At 37.9% G+C, this 23023-nt stretch overlaps 1 protein-coding gene across 2 annotated transcripts; it reads right to left on the bottom strand.

The window, feature by feature from the left end:
* Positions 1–391: 391 nt before the first annotated feature.
* vgll2a (vestigial-like family member 2a) lies at positions 392–14107 on the bottom strand. Of its 2 annotated transcripts, none has more exons than XM_006793558.3 (4): positions 13890–14107; positions 12136–12373; positions 8941–9438; positions 392–6900 (listed from the first exon to the last, which is right to left on the bottom strand). In XM_006793558.3, exons 1-4 carry the CDS (start codon positions 13965–13967, stop codon positions 6857–6859), a joined length of 858 nt encoding a protein of 285 aa, XP_006793621.2. In that variant the 5' UTR covers positions 13968–14107; the 3' UTR covers positions 392–6856. The 2 variants fall into 2 exon arrangements, with proteins under 2 accessions (XP_006793621.2, XP_035764849.2); XM_035908956.2 differs by having other exon boundaries at positions 392–6674.
* Positions 14108–23023: the final 8916 nt, after the last annotated feature.

The following is a 23023-nucleotide window of genomic DNA, read 5'->3' as shown; positions in this document are numbered from 1 at the left end:
CGTTTTGGGGAGTGGGGGCAGTTGAAACACAATCTCACACCAGTTTCACACCAAAGTTAGAAAATTCAATAAATATTTTGCATACGCACACACAGAAAAGGAAGAGAGCATAGAATATAGAATAATTTGTGCATTGGTTATGGAGGAAACTGCTTATTTGAGATGCTTGATATAGATAGATAGATAGATAGATAGATAGATAGATAGATAGATAGATAGATAGATAGATAGATAGATAGATAGATAGATAGATAGATAGATAGATAGATAGACAGACAGAAACTTCACAAGTAGTCTCAACAGTAAATAGATAATGTGAGTGGACAGCTAACCACAAGCAAGCTTTCTAATGTTGAACAGTGCTTTATTTATTCAGCAGTAAACTCTGTTCAAACCGTTTTGGCATTTCACTGCTTGAAGAAAATAACAGAGCAGCAGTCACTGAGGAGAGAGCCAATACATCTTTGAACCTGACAGAGCTGTCACTTTATAGTTACAGGCAGAAAGCAAATACAAACAAAGACTTTACACTGGAGCAAGATTGACAGAAACAATACTTCAGGTCATATATCAATATATTCACAGAGAACACTGCTGCATGCTGTGGCTGTTGATTTACAGAATGTACCCGGAAAATGGTATTTTACAAAATGACAGAGTAGTATTTCACAGTTTCACATAAATGGCTGCAGAGGTGGTCACTTCAGACGTACACAGATACACACGATGCAAAATAACACATTGCTATTCTTGTAAGGACTTCTTTTAAATGCATTACTGGCCTGACAAATGATTTTTTTCTATCTCTTTTTTTAAAAATAAAAACACAGTCAAAACAAGATGTAAAACTGCAAGAGGTCTGAGACCTGCATGCTTCCTCCAGGAAGTATTACAGCCAAAAACAGCTGGTTAAAAAAAAGCATGGCACATTCAAGAAAAGTTCTTTTGTGTTTATTAAAAAACAAAAATCCAAAACAATGAGTGAATTTAGATGGGACCTACAGTACCAAATGTGGCTGGATAGATGAAAAACGGTGTGATCTAGCTCGATATCAGCAGGGACAAACTTTCTCCTGCCTTAATAAATATTTACTTTATGTTACTAGTATGTTGTCGGTCAAATTTAACATGATTTTTTTTATTTGTTGTGCCCCTGTGGTTGTAGATTATCAATAAAATTTGCACAGCTGGAGAGAGAAGACAGGGGGAGTGTTTCTTAGCTTTTCAAGGAGGGCATCTCAATACCTAAGTCAACAATGCCAAGAGTACATAATGAGGAGGCTGGGGTGGTTTCAAATGGCATGGAGGAATCAGTGAATTCAAGGTGGCAAGTGTCCCGTAAAACTTTCCCCGCTGAACATCTATAATTGTGAAAGAAATTCACCTTGAAGTCAAGAAGCTAATGAATGAGCCACTGACTGTGAAACATAAGCTTTGTAGTTCGAAACAATCCTTATTTATGTTATGCTGGCCCTGCCTCTCTCAGATGATCCTCTGTCTGAAACAAGCCAATTTATCTATTTTTTTTCTCTTTGCTGCTTCTTTTAAACATAAAGGTTTAACAGCAGATGGCCACATTAGCGATATCCAATCTTTTTGATCTCATACCGGGAGAAGAAAAAAACTGCCTGAAAGTGAAGCCTGAGATTTTGGCTCACATGGATTACTTGTTTGCATGCTGACCTCATTATTTGAACCACAGGCCTTGGTGAATGTGAACATTCCCAATTTTAACTGTATGTATATATAACAGAAAATAAGGAAAAACATATGAAATCTTTTTTAAACTTACTTTCAGCTTATTTTATTAGCTTATTTTCAGTGTAATCCATTTGATGGGGTTACACTGAAATGGTTTATGATTCTTTGGTCAGTTTTAATTTTGGTTAACTATACAAATTTATGCTGTTAACCAACTGCTAACTTTACCTTTTCAGGAGACTGCCATCAAGTTTCTGTTAGCTTTTGTTTAAGAGAAGGCTCAAAACAAGTTTTCTGATCCACTTCCCAGTGTAACCAGATACTTCCCGTGGACCATGCAGGACAGAAACAGACTTCACTACCAAAGCCATGTTCATTACATTTAAGCAAATTGTCTTGTGTGTAATTTGGACAATGAAAATCAAAGACATAGGACACAGAAGCTATATCAAGCTGCAGCCTCACACACAGTATTTCTGTAAGCAAATTCACTTAAACCCAGATAAAATAATGCCATTTATCCTGAACCTTTAGTATAATCCTATGAATAATCGACATCTTACAATTAGTGTGTAGAGTGCAAACGACAAAATGATGCCTGAATTGTTGTCAGTTTTTGGGCTGGCTGGATATTGTGACCCTTTTAAGTATAGAAATAGACACACGCCTGTACATACATCCAAGCTCACAAATTACTTTTGACAGTTGTGTGTTCGTCCTCTGCTCCCTCCACTTACATCGCACCAGTTGTCCCAGTAGGGCGGGACTCTGCTCACACTAAATGCTCCCTTTATCGAGTCCGTGGGCCTGGCTCGGACACTGCACAGTAGGACAGTGTGCGTCCATGTGTGTGTTCGCTGAGTTGAAGAGCAGTTGTCGATGACAGCTGCATGAGAGGAGGGAGAGAAAGAGTCAAGTGGCCTCAAATAGCCGACGTTCTCCTCATTCATCTGAAAGACCTCGCCACTCTTTCTCTCTCACTCAGCAGCCATTCGTGTGAAGTTCACATTTCTTTTGCTGACACAGCCATACAGTTTCATAAAACGCTCATAACAAAGAGGTAAGCACAGTCCACTCTGCAGTGAAGTTTAGAGGTCAATCTGCTGCTGTCGTAGAAATGTCCCTCCTTTAGTCTATCAGCGGTAGGTAAAAGGCTCCGGTTATGCAGTTCGACCCATCAAGTAGTTTTACATTAAATATATACCATGGCAACATGCTTTAATCCACTTTAAGTGGTTTTTCAACCAACACCAAATGTCTCAGTTAACCTGTAAATGTATCGCCATTTCACAGTATATTTTCTGTGACATGAGTTATCATTGTGTAAAGGGGACCTATCATGCTTATTTACAGCTCAGAACTTTCATTCTTGGACTCTACCAGAGTAGCTTTACACAAATCACTGTTTTCTTTGGCAATTTTCCTGCTTTTTCTTTCATTTTTAGTCCAGTCCTTGTACCTGACCATTTTCAGAGAACCCTTAAATCGTTCAAGTATAAAAAGGCACCTAACTCAAAGCATTAACCACTGTTATGTCTACAGTAACAACCTAGCAAAGAACCAGTTTTAAATTGTATATCTACAGTAGGCACTTTGCTAGTAGCAAGCTGCTGCATAAGCATATTCCTATAGCTGAATCTATGAAAAACACCAAAGATAACAGTTTAAAAGGAATAAAATCATATTTCTGCACCAACAAGGTGATTCCCAAAGACCTACTAGCTCAACAATTTAAATCTCCTGCCATGATGTGCACTGTCTTAAACAAAATTGAAGAAACCTGACAAATGAAGGACAAAAGAAGAAGTGAAAGGTGTAAAATATATACGTATATATATAGCCAACAAACTACCAAACAATCATGTCTTTAAGAAATTTAAGAAGAAAAATATCCAATGAAGACCTAACACAGGACCTGGAGATGAATCTGGCCCTTCAGCTGATCCATCTGTTGTTTGCTGAAGCCTCATTAGAAAATGTCTCAGGGGAAGAGTGGCTGTCAAGAAGCCGCTCTTATGGAAGGGAAATAGGGAGAAAGGGTTGATGTAATGGACATAGCTGAAAATCACTGGCAACAGTTCTTATGGAGTGATAAATCGAAATTTTACATTTTTGGTTCAAATAGTTTTCTACATGTACGGACGAGGCAAGGACACCAATGAGTGTCTCCAGCAATCTGAGGAACATGGTGGAGGCTCTGTCATGGTTTGAGGCTCCATTTTAACCAGTGGTGTTGGTGATCTTATCAAAATTGATGGAATTATGATCACAGAAAAGTACTATTGGATTTTGACACACCATGCAACTCCATCTGGAAAGCATTTGATTGCCAATGGCTTCTATTCAGGTGTGCCAATGCACAGAAAGCACACCCGAATAGAAAATCACACAATGGAACGGTACCAGTCATGAGTTTGCTGCTCCTGAGCTCAATATTACTGAAGCAGTGCGGGTTCATCATGACAAAAGGCACCCAACATCCAAAGAAGAGTTCTGAATATCCTTCAAGAAGCCTGGAGAACTATCCTTGAAGACTACTTCAAGAAATAACAAGAAAACTGCCTAAAAGAATAAAGGTGGTCATACCAAATATTGACTTTCAAGCTGTTTCATAATGGCCAAACTTTGCATTTGTGTTTGCACATGCTCCACTATACTGCTCCTATTTCCAATTTTCCATGCAAAACATAAAGAAAAAAAATGTGTGAATTATTGTGAATGACCAAAAATAGTAAAGAAAGCAATAACAGGTCCCCTTTAACAGTGTATTTTGGGTTATTTTTGTTTGGGTTATGACCAAGAAGAAGCAGTTGGCAGCGTTTTCAAGCAAGCACTGATTTGGTGATTTGGTGAAATTTGAAAAGTGTGATATTTATCCTAAAGTGTGATTCAATTTGGACTACAAATAAAACGTTTAGAGACCTTTACATCACATGTTGGTGGAAGAGGTTTTCCTGTCAGGGCCAACAATGTGCTTAATATGCCAAGAAAACAGGAACTTGAGATTTTTAAAAATCACAAGTTCCTGAACCTTGAGATTTTCAGTATAAACACAAATAAAACAGAAAGGCAGCAAAACCTTGCAGTATAATTGGTGTAATAATTTCAGCACGTGATACAACATGTAATGCTCCTGCAGTAACCTTGATGAAAACATTTTAAATTTTAAACCAAATGCACTTGAGATGTTTTGGAATCATCAAATCTATGCTTACTGAGCTAACAGCCTGCTGCACTCAAAGAGAACAAAGTCTGCATGCCTACATTTTGTAAAGATATTGATTTGTTTTCCAACATCTTTGTTGTGGTATTGTCATATATATTAAATCCTCAGTCACACAGGCCTAGACGCCAAGCGGTGACATCTGGTTAGCTATGCTGAAGTGTGCATTCTGACTGAAAGCTGTTTTTTTGAGGTTGGTAATGTCAAAATGGTTACATGGAGATATACAGTGCAGCACTAAAAACTTCCTTGCGATTGCTTCAGTCAAAAGCAGAGTTCCTCAGTCATGCTGACTTGTCTGTTAACATTCGCCAACTACTCAAAAAGCAAAGTGAAACTGTCAAAACTGCGATGCAAATTTGAAATGGAGACCTTTGGCCCTTAAAGTAAAAACTGTGCACTTTAAACTGAGTTGGTATCAGTAGTAAGTCACTTTTACTTTGAAGGCAGTTTCAGCTTCACACTATTAAGTTTCACAACATCTTGGCGAGTGAATGGCAAGTCTTTGCAGATGAGTCAGCATCTCCGGGCAACGATTTACCTGGTGGCGGCCACCAACCACAAGCAACCATTCACCAATGGCTCAATGAATCCACATTTGTCCCTCACGACTAGAGGTTGCGGGGATTACTGATTGATCTTCAGGTCTGTGTTACTGAGCCCTAACTTTGCGCGGTGCCATATGAGACAACAGTTTGCTTCATCTTTAAAAAGTATGAGCACACTTAAAGGAACTTCACACATTTTCCCATATTTTCCCAGTTTTGGAGATACTAGCTGCCTTTCTCTTGAATTCAGTGGAACTACACAGCATTCATCTTGTGGTGTTCAAAGCACCAATAATGTGGATATTTTTAAAAAACTGCAATTGTGTCTCCTTCTATAAATCATGACCCAGAAGCCTGTTTTGTTTTGCTTTTTTCATGCCAAGCTACACCTGCTGAACATAGTTTCCATGTGGCACATGGGGAAAAAAACTAAGAAAAGACAGGGCCTGAATTTGGTAGACAGGAAATAGTTCTAGATGGTGGATTTAAAAAAAATATGATGTGCTCATTTTTTCTGGAATGACATACTGCTGCTATGTCTGCCACTTTAAACACCACATTGTCACTTAGTGCAATTTTAGGAGAAGGCAGCTGATGTATAAAACACTGGGCATCTCACATCAAAACAGTTAAGATGGATATTTAGCGCTACAAGCCAGGAAAAATATGCCTCTTTAAATTTTTGAAGCTGTAATCATGGCTTAAATATATTTTGATATCAGTTGAAATTCATTCATTCAGGTTACATTTAATGTGTACAGTGTTGTGCCGGATGAAACATTACTCCATGTATACCCAAAAAGTTTGTCCTCCTCCCTTCGCTCTCTGCCAAAATCTTGCTGTGCTGCCTCCTTGACACCAGCGTGGCCTTTCCTCCAGCCATAACACACTCCTAGTGTCTGAGCCCAGTTGCCCCAGTGAGGCAAGTCCTGCCAAGTCTTTTCAGGCGCTAGTCTTTGGAGTCCGACAGCACATGTGTCTCTGTCCGTCTGTCCAAAGACTTTTTCCACTTTAGGAATGTTGTCCCTGCCTGTTACAGAAGCACAAAGAGTCTTGTCTTTGTCCATATCCATCAAGATCATATTTTCTCTCTCTCCCCTCTGCGAGTCCACTTTTGTTTCCATGTTTGCTGTGTATCCACACTGTTGCCGTTCAGCTCAGCAGGGCTGCACTGCTGCTGCACAGTCCGCCGTAACACAGAGCTGCAAGTAAACCAGAAGCCGTTACAGCAGGAAAAAGAAACTGCTGCCTCACTGTTTTTGTCTATCTGTCAATTTATCTGTCAGTCATCCCACAACAGCAGTAGAGTAGAGCAGGAGGGCAGGAAAGCGGCTACAGCCGAAGTAGTAGACAAGAAGAGGGGGGAGGGGGGTCTCAGTGGTCTCTAAAACCAGTACAAATCCTTGCTCTTATCCTGTGCTGGCAGACCTGAGAGAAAAGGAGAGAAAAGCAGGAAAAAAAGGCAGAGAAGGAAAAGGGACGAAAAGAAGGTAGATTAGAAAACGAGGCGCAAATGCCCTGTTGATAAAAGCAGAAGGAACTGCCCGAGGCAGAGGGGGATGAAAGCGCGACAACAACAGAAAAGAAAGTTGACAGCTGGTGTTAAGGTGCTGATTGACAGCCAGTTTGTTGGTTTAAACCACTTGTGTAAGTTGATCTCAGGCAGGGAAACAGATCGTTATTTCATTCTGCTTTTCACAGTATGTTACTAAAGCTGTTTCCCCCCCAATTAGATACTGAGAGATACACAGAAAGAGAATGTTATAATGAATGCTAGAGCAGCCTCATTTATTAATTAGTTTTCTAAATGAGTGCGCTTTTTGACAAACCAAGTTCAACATCTGCACAAACAAGCAGCAAAGGTTTAGCATGTCAATATAGACAGCAGAAAATCCATTTAAAAGACTGATATCAGTGTCAATATGAATGTCACTTACTGGTTTTCACGGGTGGTTTTCATCGACTCGAAGTCAAAGTGTAAGCTCACATCTTAAGCTCAATTGATTGATTTTGTTTCAATTACTTCAGCCCCATAACAAGTTAACCTTGCATCTCATTACACAGTTTTCCCGAGCCTTTCATTCTTCTCAAACAGTATTTAAAAGAAAAAAATCCAGTAACTGACACTTCACAGATACGTGTGTTCTCGGTGTCTTTCACCAATACTAATTACCAATGAGAACAAATCCAATGAGAAGAATGCGACGCAGCATTTAAATCAATCCAGTCTGCAATTTGTATTAAGACTGTTCTGTTCTAACCTCACAACAACAAATCAATATAAAACAATTATTCTTATGTGTTTGCTTTGAATCTCTTAGTATGGGAAAACATTTTTATCTCAATTTCCAATTAAAGGTCGTGCTCTTTCTGAGATCTTTGATATCCGAGGAGTTCTCAGTCCTATTATTACTCAGTACTAGAGTATTGGATGATTTACACAAGCAGATTAAGCCAACTTTCTTTTAGGATTTCTTTTGGATATCCACACTCATTCCTAAAACTAGGAAGAACTTTCAAAAATCAAGTGTTTAGAGCAGTAATAAACCTGAGCTTTTGGCTCATATACTGACAAAAATATGTATGACAGTAAATAAAGAAAAACATAACAGGTCTCTCTTTATTTAAGCTAACATTTTAAGTAAACAATGACCAGCCGACATGCAATTTGAGGGCCTCATCATAACTCACCAAAATACTGGCCATCGACCCCTGAGGCAAAGCAAGCAGACTAAACCTTACCCACTGCAGGATTCTGCCATTAATTCCTTTTTTTTCTCTAACCATTCATGAAGTTTGCATTGTTTCATAACAAAAGCTAAGAGAGCATTAATAGAGAAAGCGTAATACATCTTAATCTGAAAGCTAAGGCCTTAAATAGGATTCAAATAACTTTAGATATCTAAAAATGTTAAATTTTGCATGTTAAAGGATTATTTTTAACTAATGCGATGACAAGAAGATATCCAAAAATTAAATTGAGGGGTTTTTTTATTGCAAAATTTACCTTCCAGTGCTTGGTTTGGAAATATTTTACAAAGAAAGCAGTTCTACTCAAACAAAAATATTTGAGATTTTTGATTAAACTTGGTTGTTGAATTGCTGGGCCTCTCTTCCCCAAGCACAAAGCTCATCATTGTTTTATCACTGTTTTACTAAAAATAGGCTGCTGACTAAAAAGCTGGTGTAAAAGTCATTTGTCATAACTGTGCAGAGAAACTGTTGTAAAACAGTTTCTATGTGTGCTCCAGTTCAGTCTATTGTTAGTTCAATTTGTTTAGTGCATATGACAGTTGTTGCAATTCTGATGAGGAGAGATCCTCCTGTTCATCATCCAGCTGTTTCTTCTTTTTTCTGTCTATTTTAGCTCAAGTGCCCACTTGAGTTGAAGTTTCTGTTACCTGAAGGACAGAAGATGCAGTTTTCTATGCAGATCCTAAAATAAGTCAACTTCAAAATTGGCAGTACCTGTGTCCATGTTCAGTCCAATCTCTGTTCCTGCCCCCGTGAAGGCACCGCTCCAGGCCGACCCCGTCCCCGATTCCCCTTTACCCCCGAGGTCACAGGGAGAGCCACTGGGCCCCGGTACCGAGCTGCCGGACGTCAGGCGGTGGTGCGACCTCACTGACGGCACCAGCAGCGAGCCGTAGCGTGGGTCGAACGCTGTGCCGTACATCTCGTGAACACCTGGACGTGGGTAAGCTGAGCTCTGGGTGCTTATAGCACCTCCTAGCGAGTAAGGGTGATGGTGGTGATGGTGGTGGTGGTGGGATGGGTGCCAGGCATCGGGGCTGGGCTGGTGGAGGTGGCTGTGCAGGGAGGCAGAGGAGTAAGGGTCACCTGGAAAGGAGAGCTCTGTGTGGGGAGCCGACAGAGCACTGCCCAGTGTGGAGGAGACTGACGGCTGGTAGGAACTGTTCCAGAAAGACGGAGGGAAACTTCTCTGGCTCATAGGAAAGGATCCATCTGTGAAGATAGAAATGCACATTAATAAAGGAAACTCATTTCATAAGTATGTCACACCTACTTATTTAGACTTTTAAAAAGTATGTAGCTTGAATAATGTTAACACATTGTGGTTGAAGGTTCATTCTTGACTGTTGTTTTGAAACAAGGATCATTTTTTTAGTGTCATAATTTATGGTATGCGTATTGAATTTATCGCAACTTATTGATCATCTTTTTAAGGCAAAAAAGCATAAAATACAGTCTTTTAGCTCCTTTAATGTGAATTTTGCTGCTTTTCTTTCTTTAATATCACTGCAAGTGGAATCAGTTTATTTTTTTAGACAGTTTAAAAATGAAATTTGAAGCTGTGTTCTTGGCAATGTGGTGTTTGTGATGGTCATTTCTCACATTTTTCTGATATTTTATGTACAAGATAATCAATGACTGCAAAATAGTCGATGCAATTTTAAAGCAAGCACTGCTGAGTAATAATAATAATAATAATTGTGAATAATTGTTATGTCGGCTTTTATCATCCCTTTATGTTTACACAGCTAAAACTGAATATTAATGGGGATACCAATTCAGTTTCTTTTAATTCTTTAGCTGATGGAAAGAATCACCGGTTAACGTGACCCTAAAAAGGATTTCACTTCAGCGAAACCTGTGATAGATGTAATGTCATTAAAAGCGATATACAAAAAAATAAATGAGAAAATTCCTGGCAAATACTTTTAATTGTGCACTGAATTTATATCTTTGGATAAATATGTAGCTCTCACCATCTTTAATCTGACCCTGTAAAGGTATTCCTGTTGTTGCATATATTTTAAATCACTCCAAATTAGATAACTGGCAGCAACACAATGTGGATTTCTTAACATATTGTCATATGTTTTTGTTATCATCTCTTTTTCGTTCCCATAGTTTACACAATAAAAAATACAAATTCAGACATGAGTGCTCAGGTGTAGTTGAGTTATTTCATTCTCATATTTCCTTTGGGACTCGTAAAATTCACTGAATTCTTTTAGTATTTTTTTTTTATCTGCATCGTCTTCTTTCTCTTATGGTGTTGGGGACGTTGCACTTGGGCACCAATTATGGAAACCCCTCCCCCTGTCTTGGATTCATTACTTCCTGAGAATTCTAGCCTAAACCAATTAGATCAGGCGTGGGTTGATCATCAGTTTGCTTTGTGTTTTTGTGCTCTGGTCCAATTCCAATCCGGCCCCTTCACACTCCCGCTCCGTCACAAGTGTAACTCCACGAAGAGTCACACTTGTGGCTGCTGAAGGATCGCTTAATTAATGGATATGGTAGAATCGTAGCGGCAACCTCTGGGATGTTCTCGCCTTTCTCAGCTCAAAACAGGAACTTGTAATCAGCATCTGGAGTGACTGGATGTATTAAGATCGGGTCCATTACTTATTGGAAAATGCAACTGCTCCGTTTCATTTCATTTCCTTCACAGAGTGTGGTTAGTAAGCCTGCACTGGTGCAGCTTTGGCTTTGGTGGGTTTATAACCCACTTCCACTCACGGCTAATTGGTTTGGAATAGCACTTAATGTGGGGGACTGTCCACGCAAAGGCGCAAAGGGACTGAAAGCATGCAGGGAGGGGGGTGTTGCTGCCAGATTGTAATCGGGCCTCTGACTCTGATGAAGTCACGGTAGTGTTGAAGCAGTATTATTCCACTGAATTTTCCTTGGAAATTGCAAAGTCAAGGCTCAATTAAAAACTTTTTCCCCCCTTAGAAGGACACAACATATAATTATGGTGAGCATGATGTTTTTTTTAATAAAAAATGATTCTATTTATGTGATTTTACTGTAATAGTCAGTAAAACGTCTGTTTTCATTTTAAGATATTTGCACAGTGGACCATTATCACACTTGTGGTACATATGAAACACGTCTCTCCCTCTAAATAATCTGAAAGCTGTTTCAGAGGCGTTTCTTTATAGACTAAATTCTTCTTTTTATTCACAAGATCAGGCTGAATTACGCCTACTTATTGAATACCTACTTATCATACTATTTGTATTCATCATATGTATAATGTTTCCTATATTTAATAAATAAATACTATCAGTTATTTCACTTGTAATTTTCTACCACTAAAGTTAAATAGCAGTTTTCATCATCGTTAGTGATGGTTCACAGCAAAAGGTGGCATTAAAATCAATCCTACAATTGTAAAGACATACACACGTTTTGGGGACATACGTGACACACAACTTTCCATTATCCTTTCTATACACATGGACAATTCCTAAAAAAAAAACCACTATAAAAATTTGGAGGAGTTGACATTACACATTTAAAAATATCACACCAGTGCATGTAAATAGATGCCTGGGGCATAATTGATTCTACTCAATCACTTCAATATTTAAAGACAATGAAAAGCAGCATAAAACTCCACTAAAAGAAATAAGTGGCAAATATGCAGGAATATTTAAGTATCACCAGCGGAAAAGGGCCACAACGCTGAGCCCGCCAATGTCAACATCAGAAAAAAGAACACACACCACACAACCTGAGAATATTAAGGCATTTCATGAGTAGAAATGTGAAATGTTGAGAAATGTTGCCTACAATTCTCAAAATACTGACAACTCTAAAATAATCCAAAACAATCCACTAATACACACATGTGTGTGTATGTATACACATACATACATACATATATACAAAAAAAACACTACACACCTCTTACGGCCTTGTGGCTGCTCGACGCGGGGTATGCACTCGTCTGGCTGAGAGCTCGGCTGAAGTGTTCATCCACCACCGCGCTGATATCGCCCTGGAAGTAAGTGAAGAGGACACAGCGGGAACTCAGGTACTCGGCACCGGGCGGCAGCTCCTTGTCCTCCTCTTTGATCGCTGGGGGGCCAAGCCGGCTGCCGCTGTCCTGGTGGTCTTGCATTTTGGAATACAAAGCCAACTTCTAAAAAGGACACAGATATATTTATATGATTGTAATAAAACAATATATTCATGCTTCTGATGCATATATAATTTTTTGTATTGACATGACATTTGACATCAAAAATATATTTCTATAAGGACACAGCAGGTTTTAGAGGAAGATGAAGGAACTCAGTTAACATCTGCTTGTCTGAGACTGCATTGTCTAAATATAATAACTTACAAATTTGGCATTAATTTCGAAATTTAAAAAATAAAGTTTTTTGCAGTGTTTGGTCATTTTTTTTAAAAAACCCACCTAATACGTCCAGGTATGAATGAATAAACTGGAACATGCTGATATTATCAACATGTGAAGTGAAGTGGTTGTTTTTAAATATAATAATGCATTAAAGGTGTGCATAGTAACTGATAATTACAAATAAAAATCTATAAATAACAGTGTTAAAACAATATGTAAATGACTTAAGTAACATCAGGGCATATATAATTACTGTGTTATATGATGAATTTAGTTTAAATGACTAAACAAAATAAAGGATTAGAATTTGCTGTCTAGCAAGCACTGAAAATCTAGACTATAATCATGTGGTGTAGCTGGAACAGGCTCATCCCCAGGCTGTTTAGACCAGACAAAGTGAGTTGTGGCACTATGCGAAATATGTGTAGATGTTGACTGAGAGTTTTTAAGAGTAAAAAAAGAAGCTCTTTAACAGGTCTAGAAAAGCCTGTTTAAAACTAGTCACTCTCTAACTTATGACCCTTGCAGGCTTCAGAAGTCCCCTGGCAGAAGCAAATATAATATGAAAAGTTTTGTTAGTAGATGAAGGACATTTAAGCTGAGAACAATCTGAGATATACTTTCAAAAAGTGACAATATTACTTTAAACATACTGATGTTACTTTAACTGCACTTAAAGATAAAACCCGCGTAGCAAATAATGTCTGTTGCAGTCTGAATACACATAAAAATATTTCAAGGCAAGAAAATAAATAAATAAATAAATAAATACATTTTAAAACACTTAAAGAGATAAAAGATTGTAAAGCAAATAAGTCTTCATTAAATCTTTTTTTATCATTATTTTATTTTAGTTGTACTTTTGACCACGTTAAATTAGAATGTTTATCTAATACTGCAATTGACTCTATACCACATATATAACCTATGAGGTAACTTAACAGTGACATAAATGCAAACAACATAAACTGTTGACGCAAAATTGAGTTTTAAACTTCTTTACACTTTACGTTTTGTGTAGCGAGCCTTGCAGCAGGTAGCGCAGTGATACAGTCATTTTTATAAGATCCTAAGCGGTGATTAACTGTCTGTTTAACACATTTTAAATGCGCGCTGTTTTTAAAAAGTGCTTTTAAGGGCTGTAAGTTTCGATTGTGCGCTTTAATGGCCTTTATCTTTTGGATTTATGCGTAATAAAGTTTTATTGACCTTAAATAAAGTTTCTGCATGTGGCTTGCAGCCTAAAGTGAAGACATAAGTCTTATAAAACACTTTATGTCTGTGTGTTCCGTACCTGGTGGTGATAGGGGCTGTAGGAGCTGAAATAAGGCTGAGGACCAAACACTTGGTACATCACATCCAGGCAGCTCATGGCGAAGAAATCACGGATAAGAACCAAGCTTCATTGATAGAGCGTGTATGGTCGGACGGAGCTCAAACAGTAATCCAGGAAGTGGTGGAAAGCGGCACACTCTCAGACTCTCTCCGTTGAGCCGCTCTGCGCTCTTTACGCACTGGACTCACACTGAAGGGAACCCCTACAGCTTCCAACCCTCCTCCTCCTCCTCCCGCCACACACCCATTCTGACACCTCCTTCCTACCAATCCGAGCACAGAGCTCCGCCTCCGCCGTAATGGGCTTCTAATTACTGAACACCAAAGGACACCGCTGAAGCGTGGAGCTCAGGCGTCTGCTGGAAAAAAAGAAAAAATCTTCACTTATAGTTTTGATAATTATACTATTATACTGTGCTCTATGAAAACTCTGTAATTATAGTCGTGGAATTTTTTTTTTTATTTTTTATTTTTTTACAAAACTTCTTCCTTCATTATTTCCAATTAAGTGACTATATTTAAGCACTGCTGTGATTCACATGAACATTAATACAAAACATATAAAAGTTCATTGTTGACCTTAAAAATGATGCTGCGACAAAATACTGTCAAATGTCTATTTAGTTACTTTATTTAAAATTATTATGAAATTAATTTTGTAAATATTTCACTTGTGAGGACAAACTCATGTCTGTAAGGAACTTTTTACATGGTAGTTAAAAAAATGATGACTTTATTCTAAAATTTCTGGATTTGTCTGCATTGTTGGGAGTGTTGGGTGTAAATGTCTTCAAATAATTTAAAATAGAGTCAAGTATTAGCATATTGGTCCAAATTAACTACACTGGCAGCCACATCATTAAAGAAAGGTGACATGAACATCCTGAACCTAGATCGGTCAGAGGTCACTTCCTGTTAATAGGTCATTCTTCCTCCCTACCATCATCAAGTGGTGCTCAAGTCTAATCTAAGTCTTAGGGGAGCTCTCATTAATATTTTACCGTACAAAACCGCCTTGAGACGACTGATGTTTCAACATAGTGCCATATAAATGCCATTTATTTAAACTGATCTGTCTCATTTTACAGTGCCGCTTGCCTTCTGCTGAAAACCTTGGGACATGACATTCTTTTGTTTGTTTGTTTGTTTCTAACATATAGATGTGCTGAAGTGAGACTTTAAAACACAGGATCCAAAGGACCTGCTGTAACTCTGCCATACACCACAGGATGACCTCAGAGGTCCCGTGTCCCAATGGGCTGACACTGTACGGAGACATGTGGCTTTTAATGTTGTTTGAGCAGTGTATTTTTACCCAGACACTGCGGTGGGTCTGTGGGGAACCTATGTGGCACCAGGTTACCTGGTAACTTGTCTTTATTCTTATTTTCATTATTAACAATAATAATACGCTAATCAATAATCAACACCATATCAAGTTGTAAGTTTTTGTTTTATTTAGTTTTTTCTCTTAAACATGGGAAATTAGGTTTCTGCTTTTGTACGTTGTATAGTAAGTACCATGATTTTTGAAAATGATATTTCCCCAAATTAAAAATCAGTGTAATACCCAATGATACTGGGTTAAACAAAGACTATGCTGACAAGTCGGTTATGTTAACTTCCATCAGTAAGACTTTATGGTGAGTATGATGGTGCAGAGCTGCTGTCATTGCTCCCAGCTGAAGTTTTCCTTGTGGTTGAAGTCACAGTTGAGAATGTAACAACTGCTGCTTCCTGCTAATTGAATGAGTAAACAAATGAAACCAACCAATGAGTGGAATGTAAAGCTATGAACTTCCCCAATCCCTCAACGGCTGCCCAAATTCTGGAGGTCAAAGGTCAGATAGTTTGTTCCCGGTATGGTGGTATGTCAGTGTGAGTGTGTATAAATATGGAGACTTGTGTGTGATCTACATGAAAGAAAATACAAAAAGTCATAATTCATAGACTTACTGTAATACGCAGCTTCACCAGGTTTTAATTTAATCTGGTGTATTTAACATCTACAAAGCCAATGTCAGGACAAAACTAGTAATATAATTACACTCCGAGAGTCTTTTTTTAAAGCTACAATATAACACAAGAATATACAGCAGTTATATTTGTTTCAAGCTCTGCTAACAATATTACTGACAATTATAAAACAACAGCACAAGAATAAACTTATTACAGTGTAATAAAAACAATGTATTATGCTAATAGACATCAGCTCACTTTTAGCTTTTCTTTTGTTTTTTTCTCATTTTTATTTCTATCAGGTGATTCACGTGATTATATTCTTTAATATACTATATGGTATACTGTGCTTTAATTTTTTTAATTTTTGCTTATTGTGTTCTACAGAATTTCAAAGGACGAAGGTTTGAAGCTGAATCATACTAAAATAATTTAAGATCATTTTAAGAGCCCTGGAGGATAATACTTCATATTACATATTATACTTCAGATAATATTTCAGTCAGCAGATGTTATGAACATTACTGCATCTGCTTCCTTGTGTTTGTGCTGATTACATTTCTGACGTTTTGATTTAATTTAGTCTGGATGCTTTTGTATCGCACTCTTACGTATATGTGTGAACTTTCTTGGTGAATTTTGCAGTGTGTATTTGTGTGTGTTGGTGTTATTGTTATGTAACCACATCTTTCTGAACTGCTGCCAATGATATTTTTAATCTCAATAGTATTATCGTCCTAAAAATGTTAAAAAAGATATGCTTACTTCCCACCAGAGTTATTAAAACTTTGTTGTTTGTTTATTTGTTTGCCTTTTCATCAGCATTTATTTATATTTCTTTCTTCTTATTTTTCTTTCTTTCTTTTTTCTTTTTTGCCAAACCGGTCTTCTTGGTTCACTTTAGTTGTTATTGTTAAAAAATTGTTATTTTGAATCTGCAAGGTCTAATATGCTCAGAATAGCTATTGCATTACACATGCGAATCCCACTGACTCACAGTCAGGAGATCCAAGGCTCAACAAAGCATGTGATCCAAAAGTTTCCTCACACTGTAAAAACTAATATTGTGTTTAATTAAAAATATTAAATAAGCTGAACTCAGTTTTTATCAATTTGTTATTAGAACTCGATTTAAATAAGTTACCAGTACTTTTTTATGTAAAAACGCTGATAAACTCAATTTATTTGAGTTTTCTTTACTTAGAAAAACTAAGTAAGCTGGTAAGTTTTGCTTCTCAGTGCGAAGGATGAAAGATGTGTGTTGAAAATGCCACGTGACTACCGTCCTCCTCCCTCTGGGATCAGTCCGCATGTTCATGGTGGCAGCATTTGTTATGGAATATGTTGAGCAAACCTGGAGAAGCTCAGTTCAAGATATTATTGTTGTCATTGCTGTGCATCTTTACCTGATACACTGACTTGGTGAATAAATGTTTACTCTTTTTCAAACTGATTTTGTGGCTTCTTTTAGTTTAGCACCAGGTTTATAATCTTGCTAGCTAGTTAGTGTTAGCCTAGCGTTGCTGCTGCCGCTGGGCTCATGTTACTTAAAAATTAACACCACAGCCTTAAAAACCAGCCGTTAGGGGAGGGGTGTGGGGGTATTTTCAATCCATAGCCATAAGTAACTAACTATATATATCATGTTTAACCTGAATCGCAAAAGACCACAGGCCAGGAGTTAGCTGTGCTCGCGGACTCTATCAAGCCTTGACCTCCCGGTCAGCTATCGCGCTGGTAGATAATGGAGCTCTCTGAAAACTTTTGCAAATATGTGATATTTTGAAAAATTAAGTAGATATTTGAGCATTACACAGCTACATTTTTTGCCTGAAAATATCTTAAAAGGTTATTTTGTGACAGAAAGGGTAGTCTGGGGAAAAGGAGAATGCATTTGTCAGCCATGGTTGCTGGAGCCTGTGCGTACTTGTAAGCCCGGCAATGGCGGAGGAGCGCCGCTAAAAAACATAACTTTTTTTTTCTTCTTGAAATGTTTGTCAGTAGGTAAACAATTAGTATTGTACAGCCTGAAATATCAAGTTATTCTTAATACTGCAGACTTGCAATGAATAAGTTGTCCTAACAGTCATCTTAAGTAAGCTTTACTTAGTTTTTTTGAGGCAGCGAGTTTGCATATTTTTTTGAGTTCTGGAAACTACATAGGTTTTTACTCTGTACTCTAAGTGAATAAGTTGCCTTAACTGTCCTAACAGTCATCTTTAGTAAACTTTACTCAATTTTTTTGAGGCAACGAGTTTACATAGTTTTTTTGAGTTCTGGGAACTAACAAGGTTGTACAGTGTACTCAAAAAATGGGTAAGCTGCCCTAACTTAATCATCTTAAGTAAAACTTTACTCAATTTTTTTGAGGCAACAAGTTTACATGTTTTTTTGAGTTCTGTGAACTAATTAGATTTTACAGTGCAGGCTTGTTGTGTTGACTGATTTGTCCAAAGGAAAAAAGCATTTCCTATCATTTTGCATTTAGCTGAACGATTATTGTTTCAACATTACCATAATAACTGACTCACAAATCATACTGCATGTTAATTAAATGTTAGAAAAGTTTTAAAAACCTGTGTAAAGAGCAAACCTGGGCTATAAATAAACATTACAGATAAAAATGGGAGTGCACACTAATGTAACCATTATGTTGAATTTTCCCCCTGTGCAGTAATAATCCTTTGTACTGATTTTGTCATTCTGGCACTCGACTGTCCTTTTAGCTGACCCCCTCCAACAACCAGCACACCTGTTCCCCACCACAAGTGCCCCAGAGAAGCTATTAAAACCCAAAATATCTTCCATTGAAGTGCAGCTCAGCTCATCTCACAGGCACCATTCAATGATCGGCCTGTGTGTGTGTATTATGGAACTGGGACCGCCAAGGTTCAATGAGGAATTTTCAATCAGGAGTGTTATCTGCTGTCACTCACAGGTTTGATAGATTTGAGAGAAGGTTTTTGGAAGAATCTGGAGGTGTTCTTCGTATGAAATTATTTCACCACAGATAAACATTGAAGGAGAAAGAATGCTTTTTTTAAGCTATTTCGGGGCAGTCCAAGTCAAGGCAGAAGTTGAGCATCAGTTTAACAGATGCTCGAAAACTTTGCCTTTTCTTGTGTCTTTTCTACATTGACATGATTTTATATGGTCACAACTTGAGATATGAACACGTCCTCTCAAAAACAACAGCAGCAAAGCAGGAAGTCAGCTGCTGACGTTACTGGAGTCTCTTCCTCTTTATTTTTTAACTTGCCGTATGAACTTTTGTGCTGGTTAACCCTACATGTGAACCATGAATATTATGCTGCTTCGTTAAAATCTTTCCTTGTGGGAAGCATTTGGTAACATGGATTTAGATAAGTGCTCCATGACCAAAGATAATGAGATGTTGTGAAGTAACTCAGTTTGCATCGGTGCAAAAGCCTCAATAAACACAAAGTAAAAGCAGATGATCTCTTTAACAGGAAGGGAAAACAGTAGATTGAGCCACACTTCATTTCACTTGACTGGTAAGCTTTATTTTAAATCCCAACTTTGGAAATTAAGCATTTGTCACCATCTTGTCTAAATTAGTATTACTTGTATGAAAGAACTTAGTAAACCATTGTCTTCAATCATAAAGTGGTTACCATGTTTGCTTGGTAAGTGAAAGGTTCGCCTTCTGCAGGTGGTCGGGCATCTGTGGTCAAACTCTGATAACACCTGCTATAGCAATCCCTTGTAGAAGGAAATAGCCAAAATCCACTTTAGCTTCAGGTCATTGCAGTTTCAATCTGACTAACAAATAAAGCTCAATGGCTGTTTTTTTCCTTTTCAGAATTCTTGACAAGTTTCCACCAAGATGAGGCAAAAAATCAGTAATTAGAAAAAGACATGGGACGTCTTCATTTTTTCTTGACTTTAAATTTTAACACACATTTCTGAACCTGCAGGGTTAGCATTATGAAGGGATCGTTAATTCCATAAATAATGATCTTTTCCCAAATCTAACAGGTGATTGGAACATTTAACAATAATTCAACTGTAATAATATTGTATATATGCTAGGTTTTCAAAGCTTAAATCATTTAGATTCTTTTGTGGATCAAATGAGAAATGCATTTTGAACCCAAATTAACCTTTCATGCCTGTGGACTTACAGTACGTGATCCTAAGCATGCTCTGTCTTTCCCGGACATGTTTTAGCATTAAAACGCACACACGCACAAAAACATCAGTGCTCTTTAGCACACAATAAACAGCTCTGGAGTTTGAGCTGAAAACTGACTCCGGTGTGCCCGCCTGGGATTGGAAGCTGTGACAAATGTGCAAACACACACACACAAACCTACACACACACACAAACCTGCACACACACTCCTGGCACTGGCAACTGTGTAGCTGATCCTCATGTTATGTCTACCAAAGACAGAGTACTGTTTCATTTTCCTCTAGAGAGGTGAACACTTCAGTGAATCAATTTTTTTGTTTTCATTTGTTTTGAAGTCCCACCATGAGTGTGACGACGTCTCTTCCCTCTGTACAACTTTAAAGCAGATGTCAAACCTTCGATTAGAAAGAGCTTAGATAGGCTGTCAGGGTCCTGGGTCGCTCAGACCATGGGCAGTCATGGACTTGTTATATTATTTGTATTTTTGGTGTTGCTGCCCCTCTTCTCCATGTAGATATGAGTGTGTGTGTGTGTGTGTGTGTATGGGTGCAGGTGTGTCTGAACACTTGTTTACAGGCGCCTTCAGGCCTGGTGGGTGTGGCCCTGCTAGGGGACTGGCCACACCTGAAGCTACACACCTGCTGCTGATCAGGGCTCGTCGGGGGAGCTACTTGGGAGAGTCTTGGAGCTCCCACCGACGCTGGATCATTGCGTGGCTTCACGTTAGTCTCTCGACCAGTTCCTAGTTTAAGTCTGCTGCATTATTGTGTGTCTGACGGCTGCCTCTCTCTTATGTCCCCAGGAGTAGCGGGGAGACAAGAGGACAGCGAGCACGGGGTGCTCATCACGGAGAAGCGGAGACAGAAGTACTAGCACTGGGAAGAGGACACGTCACAGGAGTCAGGAGAGCACGGGGATTTATTGTCATGTTTTTCCATCACTGTAAATAAACGCACTGCTAAGCACACAGAGCTCCGCGTCTGGGTCCTCCTTCCCTACACCCCCACAGTTTGCCCTGCCAAACCGTGACATAGGCAGGCAGATCAAAATAGTTAGTTAGTTGTCATGATCAGTTTTGTACATTTTGGAAAACTATATTTTATTTGGGCTTAATGCACCATTAGTTGTATTAGTCAGTTACACCACAGCAGCAAAGCTGTAGACACATAAACATAAACAGGGGAACAACTTGTAATGAGGTATTAATATAGTGATATATAGTGATATAATATAGATAGTTTAAACTGCAGTAAAAAATAAATTACATTTAATAACACACAACAGAATAGAAGAGAATAACACTTCCTTTGCACCTATAGTATTCAACAGTATTCAAGGTTGTGTCTCGCTTTGTTGTGTTTATTGCAAGACAATCCTTTGCCATAGCTTCTGATCAGCAGGAGCCATTTTCATTTGTCCCTAATTTCGGTTTGTAGGTAATTACCTTCATTTTCATACACTCCATTTACTTAGTTTATCCATTTTTTTTTGTCACTAAGATGATATTTCCAAATTAAAGAATGTGTTTTGACATTATTGGGTTTTTTTAAGATATATTAGCAAAACATTATTTACAGGAGAATGTTTTCTACCCAGAATATTATGTCCTTGGGGCCTGAAGAAAATAAATGTGGTTTTCTTCAGGTTGATCTTTCATTTGGGGCTGTAATTATTATTTTATTTTTTGTCCTGTGGTATCCATATTTGGACATGGACATGTAATGCCTGGATGGAAGATGGGAACTTGAGACCTCTTGTTTTGTTCAGTCCAGAGCCAAACATATTCAGGTTTTTATTAATCACAAAAACAAGAAGTCTTCACATCAAAGAAGCTGAAACACAAAAATGTTGAATCATTTTACATTTAACATGATTCACGTACATGAGAATGAATGAGCATGTGTGTGTGTGTGTGTCTGTTTATAAGTGTGGTCGTTACAGTTCATCCTGTTCAACCATCCTAGCTTTTCCTTGATGGTGGAGGAGTGTGCCGGTTTTGTTTGGCCACAAGATGAGGAAGACCCGACCATGACCCTCCATTTACCAATGGTCTACCAGTACCCCATCAAGGACAGTGTCTGTGTGTGTGTTTCTGTGTGTACTGCTGCTTCACACGTTACTGTCTAACTGTTATAATATATATATATATATATATATATATATATATATATATATATATATATATATATGCATGTGTGTGTGTTTTAAATTAATGTATATTCTGCATGTCAGAACAAAATTAATAATATACCTACACTACAAGAGCCTTTTTAAGAACTGCAATATAAGGCAATAATATACATCAATTATCAATGGAGAGACTGAATGAATTGTTGGGTTCTTAAACAAAATGAACAGATAGACGACTTTATTATAATAACGTCTAAAGTGTGTTTTGCTCTTTAATTATTTTATGCGTGGTGGTTGTGTGGTAGCCTGTTAGGAAAATTAGGTATAAAATTTGAATTGATTTAATACAGGTTAATGTGAGATGACTCAATAAAGTCAGTTCAAATTAACATAATAAACTACTAATATTTACATTTAACCTGTGAATATATCTTATGTTTCATTAACTCCAAAGATTGTGAAGAAAAGTGTAAAATCTGTATGGTATGTTGTAATTCAAAACCCAGGCAAAATGTTTTTGTTTGGCATAAATTGTTCCCAGGGATGTGTTCGCGGTATTGTTGTTGTTCGTGAAGGCCAGCATCCTCTTTAAACCCAAGAACTCTTTTTTTTCTTTAAGGCTAAAGCTAATCAATATCTTCAAGACAGCCAATACATTTATGCAACTTTAATTTCTTTTCCTTTTCTTTATGGATCTATATTAATGGAAAAATATTCTATCAGCTTCATAGCACCTGAGGGGTCATGTGTGGTGAGGGTGATGGAGAATTACTTTATATGATGCTTAAAATGAGGGGATGATCTGCCGCAGTTAACTGGAGCCATTAAAATATTACATGCTTGATGCA

This window comes from Neolamprologus brichardi, chromosome 15 (assembly GCF_056152115.1).
Source record: "Neolamprologus brichardi isolate AB-2024 chromosome 15, ASM5615211v1, whole genome shotgun sequence".
NCBI classification, from domain to species: domain Eukaryota; kingdom Metazoa; phylum Chordata; class Actinopteri; order Cichliformes; family Cichlidae; genus Neolamprologus; species Neolamprologus brichardi.
Note: the sequence above shows the minus strand (reverse complement) of the source record. Positions and strands in the feature narration are given on the sequence as shown.

Bases quoted from the DNA above. Each gene is read 5' to 3' on its own strand.
- vgll2a (XM_035908956.2), bottom strand. From the start codon at position 13,967: ATGAGCTGCCTGGATGTGATGTACCAAGTGTTTGGTCCTCAGCCTTAT. The intron at 12,374-13,889 runs GTACGGAACACA...TGTCCTTTTTAG, and splicing joins ACAGCCCCTATCACCACCAG to AAGTTGGCTTTGTATTCCAA. The intron at 9,439-12,135 runs GTGTGTAGTGTT...CTATCTTCACAG, and splicing joins CAGCCACAAGGCCGTAAGAG to ATGGATCCTTTCCTATGAGC.